The sequence below is a fragment of the Paroedura picta genome, chromosome 4 (assembly GCF_049243985.1).
Source record: "Paroedura picta isolate Pp20150507F chromosome 4, Ppicta_v3.0, whole genome shotgun sequence".
In the NCBI taxonomy this organism is placed as follows: Eukaryota; Metazoa; Chordata; class Lepidosauria; order Squamata; family Gekkonidae; genus Paroedura; species Paroedura picta.
This window is the reverse complement of record NC_135372.1, coordinates 79508207-79516039: the sequence shown is the minus strand read 5'-3', so window position 1 is coordinate 79516039 and position 7833 is coordinate 79508207. Positions and strand designations below refer to the sequence as shown.

General features: G+C 51.0%; 1 protein-coding gene across 1 annotated transcript; it reads left to right on the top strand.

Moving 5' to 3' along the window:
• Positions 1–328: 328 nt before the first annotated feature.
• Positions 329–6993, top strand: LOC143835630 (uncharacterized). The gene is made up of 3 exons (XM_077333604.1): positions 329–3098; positions 3577–3757; positions 5039–6993. The coding sequence occupies exons 1-3, from the start codon at positions 3067–3069 to the stop codon at positions 5261–5263; spliced, it is 438 nt and encodes a 145-aa protein (XP_077189719.1). The 5' UTR covers positions 329–3066; the 3' UTR covers positions 5264–6993.
• Positions 6994–7833: the final 840 nt, after the last annotated feature.

Here is a 7833-nt window from a genome sequence, read left to right as displayed (position 1 = left end):
AATGTACAACAGTTCTGGCAGAGGCTAGAGGAAGGCTTCACACTGTAGGAAGAGTTTGTTAAATAGTCTAATAAAAGGAGAGGATGTTTATGTGAGAAATCAGGAAGCGCTTTCAGGAAGTTGGTAGGAAAATTCAGAAGAGACAGGGGAAAGGAAAACAGAATGCATTTACACAGAGAGCTGTTGTTCAACTACATTTATAGAACACTGGACTCTCATCAACTTGTGTTTTTTTGATGTTGACTTCCCAAAGCATCTTCCAAGCTACTCATTCATGTTTAGGAAATGGAGCTGTTTTGTGGCAGTTTTGTCACTGGTGCCATCAAAAAGCCCACAAGACTTATCTAAGGGGGCCATTGCTGCTGCGGGGGAGGAACACCGACAGGGACCTGGCTGGTTGGAGAGATTGCCCAGCCCTGGCATTCTCTGAGCAGTATGTGTGTTGGCATGGCAACAGGGGGTGTGGCTGAACTGGGCGTCAGTTAAACGGATGGCCTGATATTCTTTGGCCTCTTTCCCCCCTTCAGGGCGCCCAAAGACGCATCGCTTGGTGGAAGGAGCCTTTTTCCTGGCCCAACCGCCTCGCGATGTCAGGGAAGCCCAGCAATTTTATTTCATTTTACTTTTTGAGGGAAAAGGGATGCTAGACATGCTGCAGGGCATTGTTTGTTTATTTGTTTTTTTTTTAGACTAACAAACAACTAAGCCTCTCACAGGCCGTTTTGGCAGGAGCGTTCGCCCCTTCAGAAAAGGAAGGAGAGGGAGAGAGGAACAAGTGACCATGGCACCGAAAAAGGATGCCAGTGGGGGGAAGCCCCAACTGCCCGTGAACTGTGCTGTGCTGGTGGCAGCTGCTTGTTCCAGGGCCTTGGGAGCAAGTGATGGGACAGGCACATTTCATGATGCAGCGGCAGCAGGTTCCTCTGAAATTCATGGGATGCTGGGGGCATTAAGATGCCTGGCAGTGGGATCATCCACCTTGATAGAGGAAGGGGGGGGTCTAGGTGGGAGAGGTGAGGCTTCTGCCCCCCATCCCCTTCTAACAATTATGCAGGGGGTGTTTTTACTCTGCAACATGCGGGCCCATCATTTGGGGGTGTGGTAGATCCTGGCTGCAGTTGTACAATTGGGGCAGGACTGGGGCAGGTTGCTGCGGGCCCATCTTGGTGGCAGGGATCATCTGGACCACCAGCCATGGGGAAGGGAACATCCATGGTTTTCCTCTAAGAGGATTTGCACAACCAAGCCCGTCAGAGGTGGTTTAGGTTCTTGTGCGTCTAACCACTGTGGAATTGGCAGTTTCTCATCTTGCTCACCTGTGGCTCCATGGGGTTCAGGATACCAATAACCCCCTTTGTGGCCAGGGGGCCATCAGGATTTGTCTGCTGGGCCTGTGGGCCAACACTTGGCTGACTATCAAGCTTGAGGTTATGCTGTAGGACTGCAGATATGGATGGGCCAGGAGGCAATGCCTGGGTGAAGCTGGCAGCAACCTGGCCCTACGATGACTGGGTGGTATGGACAGGGCTGGCCAGCTCCACATCAAGGTATGCAGACTATACACATGGGCATTGACCCTATAGCAATTGCTATAGCAGCACATCAGGGACAGGCCAGTGTAGGTGCGGTTAGTATTCCTAGCTCCTCCAGGAATGTTCAACAGGGAGGAACAGAGCAACAAGAGACAACTGGGCATAAGAGTATAATGTATGGAGGAAAGTACTCCAGGGCCTGGCAGGCTGCCGGTACCTCGGGTGAGTTCTCTTCTCTGAAGGCCAACAGGATGGGACCTATTGGCATCAGGATTCTTTGGTTTTGTGTATCTGATCTGGATGATGAATCAGCTGCATTCTTTGCATATTTATTATAAAGATAAGGCGGGGATGGGTTAGTCCACAAAATCCCCTTTGGGTTATGCATCTGGGGAAAACCCACCTGGTACTCACCTTACTAGGAAATCAAGAGGGCCCATGATGGGTATTATGTTGACATATTTAACAGGTTGTGACCAGACAGAGATGTCCCAAAAATAGGGTTCAAAGGGGATTTAAAAACAAAAACAAAAACAACTTTACAGTGGGATATAACAATCACTCCTTCACTAACTGGTTAAGGGGGTAAACAGATTTTCTACGCTTTGTGGCTGATGCTCTCCCCGAAGGGAGTTAGCACTTGGAGAATCATTTAACAAATGTTTTGGAGGCCAAAGCACTTTTTGGGGATGCAGAGGCCATGGTGCATAATGATTAGGCTCGCAAGTGATCTTCAAACAACATCCAGACAAGGTGGGACTTAAAGGACCATGACACCGAGAATATGAAAGTGAGCCCATATGTCAGGAGGACAGAACAAGACAGATGTAAGCCCATGTATAGGAATGATGGGTGGGGCACCTGTTGGGAATTCAATATAAGCATGTGCCAATACTTTGAGCACTGCTGAGAGGCTTAAGGTGGAGCCCACTTGAAGAAGAGACGTGACAAGCCAGTGGTTACAAAAATGCCTTTTTGTGGGGATCAGCCCTCTTCCAAAAGAAAAAAGAAAAAAGGGGGGGGAAGGTTGGGATCCAACAGTGGAGCTACAACCAACTACAGTTTTTGCAAGGGCACGTAGCTGGCAGAGACCTCATTGGGTCATCTAGTCCAACCCCATGCTGTACGCCATGGGCACTGTTCGCATAAGCAGAGTTGGCAGGGACCTCCAGGGTCATTTAGTCTAACCCCCTGCTTCAGTAGCAGTCTCGGTTTGTATGAGCAGTCAGTCAGTAACCTTTTATTTGCATAAAGGTTTGTATGAGCAAAGAGCTGCAGGTACCTTTCAAGGTCATCTAGTCCAACCCCATGCTTCTGACAGCAGTCTTGGTTTGTATGAGCAAGGAGTTGGCAAGTACCTCTCAGGGTTGTCTAGTCCAGCCCCCTGCTTCAGGCAACGGTCTTGGTTTGCAGGAGCGCAGAGTTGGCGGGGAACTCTGGGGGTCATCCAGTCCAACCCCTTGCCTCATGCTGAGGCAGGCTGCTGTGCACCAGCTCGGAAGGTCTCCAGGGAAATCTGAGGGGACTTACAGCCATGGGGAACAATGGCATCTTCGACAGCAGATGGTGAGCACTGTCCACTGGCCTGGCTGCTGGTCCCTGGCTCAGGTGGGTAGGAAGGCACCCACCCCATGGGTGGGGAATGGAGCACCCAGTGGCCCTCAGCTGGCCACTGGTGTCTGGTGGCCACTGGCCAGGGCTACACTGTTGTCTTCGCCAGGCAATACATACCCATCAGACAGGCAGTGGGTGCCAGCATTGGGGGAACGGGGGTGCCATGTACTCTGGGTCTTGGGGCATCATTGGATGCCACTGGTGGGCCTCAGCCAGTGGCATTGTGATGCATGATGGGCCCTACAAGGGCCAGTTTACAGGGGGCACCAACCCAAAGGCTACTCCAGGGGAGAATATCATTGCAAAAGGGGAGGTGGCTCCCTGGTGGCCGGGTCAACCTGCAGCAGTGGCCGGACATCACCTGTTGGCTTCAGGCAAGACACGCCTTCTGCAAATGGTGTCAGAGTCATCACCTGGTCTTGTTTTGCAGGGCGGCCAATCCAAGGTTATTTGAAGTTAATGGGCCAGCCTGGCTTGGAGGGGTGTGTGTCTCATTACAGGTCCAGTATGGAAGTGCTGTTGGTGTGGATGGGCGAGCAATGCCAAGAGCTTCCCAGGGCTTGAGCTGGAATGTGCTTGGCACAGGAAGTGGCTGCTTAGGACCACACAAGGTATGCAAGGTGCTGCACCCTAGAAGCCGGTGGAGATCTTTGGCCAAGGAAATGAAGTTAAGGCACCCACATAGTAAGGTACAATGTTCTAAGGGAGCATTCATCTGGTTATATAGTCTCAGTTATGATAGACTGCAGGTGTGTCAACAACTGGTAGATCACTCTGGTGCAGGTGCCTCTTCATCCCATTCAGGAATTCCCTAGCTTCATATTTATGCCAGCATTATTTGGCTCCCCATCACGTGATGCCAATGCTGTTTCCAGCTGGAGGGAGCAGGGGCAGACTACATATTAAGTTCTGCAGATCAATCCCTCATACCTCTTCACTTCTATGCATCCGATCTGTTTGGATGGCCTCATTGATCATCTGAGCTTTGCATTGCAGCCCAGGTCTGCAGATATATGAGATACTGTCTGACCAGGCCAGCCTTGTGGGAGGAGGTGGCTGCAAACCTGTCACCTGTCCTCACCAACTCCCCACATAGCGTGGGGGCCTGGGGTTGCTCAGATTCCAGTTCTAGGAGTGATGGGGCCTCTTTTGACTAGAGAGACCAATTTTGTCCTTCAGGGAGGTTGCTTAAATTATGTCTGGGGCTGGGACAAACAAGTGGTTTAGGGAGAAGTGTCACATGGCCAGCATGAGTTCAGGGAGCTGTCTTGGGACTGCATAGACTCCAACCTGGGAAAGTGGCATGGGCCCCATCTGCCTGTGCATTGTAGACTAAGCATATTGCAGGTTCAGGAAGATGTTTCATGGCTGGGCTACTAGCAGATCCAGTCAGGTCTCAATATGCTGGCATATGGGGTTACCCCGGTATGACATCCGTGGATCAGAAGGTGTATGTACATTAGTGGTGGTTCACAATGTCACCACGGACTGCAACCTGTAGGACTTAGGGAACCAAAGGTGGGCTGGGCTTCAGTGCTCAAGAGGAACATGTCCAGGGCTTTGGCAAGGTATGCAGTAGATGCAGAGCAGGGCATTGGCCAAGGGAGGTCTGCCCAGGTTGGGTGGCACAGTACTAAGGGCTTTGCCAGGGCATGCAGTACAATGTTTTCCCACAGATCACAACCTGTAGGGCCTAGAGCCCAATAGGGTTCTGGTACTTGGTGCTCAGGGGAAACATCTCTAGGGCTCCTGCAGGGTATGCAGTATGCAGAGTGGGGTATTGGCTGAGAGCGGCTGGCCCAGGGTGAGCATGGGACCGTGGCCAGTGTCAATCAGTGTGCGAGGGTGCTCATGCAACTCTTTTCCAGTAACAACCTTTTGGTTTCCTTCAGAGCGGCAGTCAACGGGGGTGCCTGATGCTGGTTACAGAGAATGGCACCATGCGGCAGATGGAATGGCATGCTATAAGACCTGGAAGTGATCCACTTGGGGGTCTGAAGGCATCACCTGGCTCGGACATTGTTTGGATGCAGCTGCCTTCCTGGACATTGCTGCGAAGGCAGACTTCCTGTTCAAGCGTGACAGTGGGAGTCCGTATTCCTCAAAGCATTGGCTGACCATCATGGAACGTTGGCTTAGCTATAGTTGTGAACGTTGAGCTGAGCACCAGGAAACATTGTTGCAGTAATTGCCATATGACACTTTGCCAGCATTGGCAGGGGCAATGGTGTTGGGCCCTGGTAACTTCAAGGGACAGTTATGGTCTGGGCTGAGTGGCTAGGATGCCATGTTGCTAAAAGCTATGTCTCACAAGAAGCCCCACTGGGCACAGTGGACAATCACCAAGGAATGGTCCCTGGTGGCGAATGACCCTTTCACCTGTCGCCCAGAGTTCTGTGATCTCAGGTGGAGCTAAAGCCTGGGTATCTAGCTGTATTGGGATGTGTATTACTCATTGGGGGCCCCATGGTATGGCATTTGCAGTTCTGGGCCCTTTATAAGAGTGATGGGGTGCACTTGGGGTGCACTTGTTGGAGTGGGGCATGGACATCTGGCTCCATGGGATCCAACATGTTATTTTGAATTGGCTGCAAAATTGAGCGGTGGCGGAAGCTCGAAGAGGTATATACCTATTCGGGCTCAGTGGCGGAAGTGGAGCATGGGAAGGATCAATTTTGGGGAGGCCAAGCTTGCGCGCTGTCCTCCCCTAGATTTGGGGGGCCCTTTAAAGGGCTGTGTGGATGCAGAGCCTGATTGAAGGCTAGCATTTCCGGGGGGCAGGAGAACCCAACAGAGGCTGGTGCCCAGAGGGGTCACTCCATGGTGCCTCCCCCCCTGTTTCAGCCTGCCATTATGTCCGGGTTTTGGGGCTGGATAGCCAAGGCAACCCGTTGAGGGGCAGGCTGTGGTGGGCTTCCTTGTGGTAGGGTAACCACAAGATGGCATGATTCTCTTCCCATGCTTGCCACGCTCAATGTTGAATAAAGGCTGTGGCCAAATATTTTATGCCAAAATTATGGTTGTCAGTGTCCTCATTAGGTGGTCAATATCCCCCTGCAAGGCAAAAAGCCCACAAGACTTATCTAAGGGGGCCATTGCTGCTGCGGGGGAGGAACACCGACAGGGACCTGGCTGGTTGGAGAGATTGCCCAGCCCTGGCATTCTCTGAGCAGTATGTGTGTTGGCATGGCAACAGGGGGTGTGGCTGAACTGGGCGTCAGTTAAACGGATGGCCTGATATTCTTTGGCCTCTTTCCCCCCTTCAGGGCGCCCAAAGACGCAAAACCCACCCTCCCTCCCTGTTTATGAATTGTTTGACTTTTTGTTAGAAGTTGGGTTATATTATTGATTAATTGTCACAGCCTGCGGAAGTGGAGCATGGGAAGGATCAATTTTGGGGAGGCCAAGCTTGCGCGCTGTCCTCCCCTAGATTTGGGGGGCCCTTTAAAGGGCTGTGTGGATGCAGAGCCTGATTGAAGGCTAGCATTTCCGGGGGGCAGGAGAACCCAACAGAGGCTGGTGCCCAGAGGGGTCACTCCATGGTGCCTCCCCCCCTGTTTCAGCCTGCCATTATGTCCGGGTTTTGGGGCTGGATAGCCAAGGCAACCCGTTGAGGGGCAGGCTGTGGTGGGCTTCCTTGTGGTAGGGTAACCACAAGATGGCATGATTCTCTTCCCATGCTTGCCACGCTCAATGTTGAATAAAGGCTGTGGCCAAATATTTTATGCCAAAATTATGGTTGTCAGTGTCCTCATTAGGTGGTCAATATCCCCCTGCAAGGCAATATTGATTTAAGAGTCTATTTTGAGCACAGTCAATCTCATTTTTGTCCTGGTGTGAACTTTATGATGAAAAGATATTTCAAGTGATTTCAGTTTGCAGCATAAGAATCATACAGAGCAATATGGCAATATGAAGACCACAAACTGAACCAATGCTGAAACAGATTCAGGTGTGAAGCCATGTTGGGCTGAAATAGCAGAACAAAGTTTGAGTCCAATGGGACCTTTAAGGCCAACAAAGTTTTATTCAAGATATAAGCTTTCGTGCTATGGTCCTCAGTAGAACAACTTGGATGGTCCATCTCAGCCCGTGTGGTGGTAGCTGAATTGGCTACCAGCTGAATACTGGATCAGGTTCAAGGTTTTGATGTTAACCTTTAAGGTCATTCGTGGTCTGGGCCCAGTATACCTTAGGGGCTGTCTCCCCATGTTCCTCACAGGGCTCTTCACTCTGTGGGTTCAAATATGCTGGTGATCCCAGGACCACGTGAAGTTTTTCTGGCCTTGACCAGGGCCAGGGCCTTTTTGGCTCTGGACCCAGCCTGGTAGAATGAGCTCTTGGAAGAGCTAAGGGTCCTGTTGGAACTGACACAGTTCCACAGGGCCTACAAGATGGAACTCTTCCACTGTGCTTTTGGTTGAGGCTAGACTGAGAGAAAGATCTTGCCCCAACTTTGGTGTTCCATGAAAATATCATCTCTGGAGATTAAGCAAACTGGGGAGGAAGGAAGGGGGGGGGGGTTGACTGTGATTGCCAGGACTGGGGTTGTGGGGGTTTTATGTATTTTTATTGTTGCTTTATTTGTTGTTAGCTGTCTTGAGCTGGCAGTGGCAGCCTAAAAGTATAATTATAAATAAATAAGAAATACTGATTCTGTGAACTTGGCAGATTGTGAGTGGGTGAG

What these genes read in the sequence shown, in the direction of transcription:
- LOC143835630 (XM_077333604.1), top strand. Translation starts at nt 3,067, where the DNA reads ATGGGGAACAATGGCATCTTCGACAGCAGATG. An exon ending in GGCATCTTCGACAGCAGATG is followed by an intron (nt 3,099 to 3,576) that starts GTGAGCACTGTC and finishes CTTGTTTTGCAG; the next exon opens with GGCGGCCAATCCAAGGTTAT. An exon ending in GCTGCTTAGGACCACACAAG is followed by an intron (nt 3,758 to 5,038) that starts GTATGCAAGGTG and finishes GGTTTCCTTCAG; the next exon opens with AGCGGCAGTCAACGGGGGTG.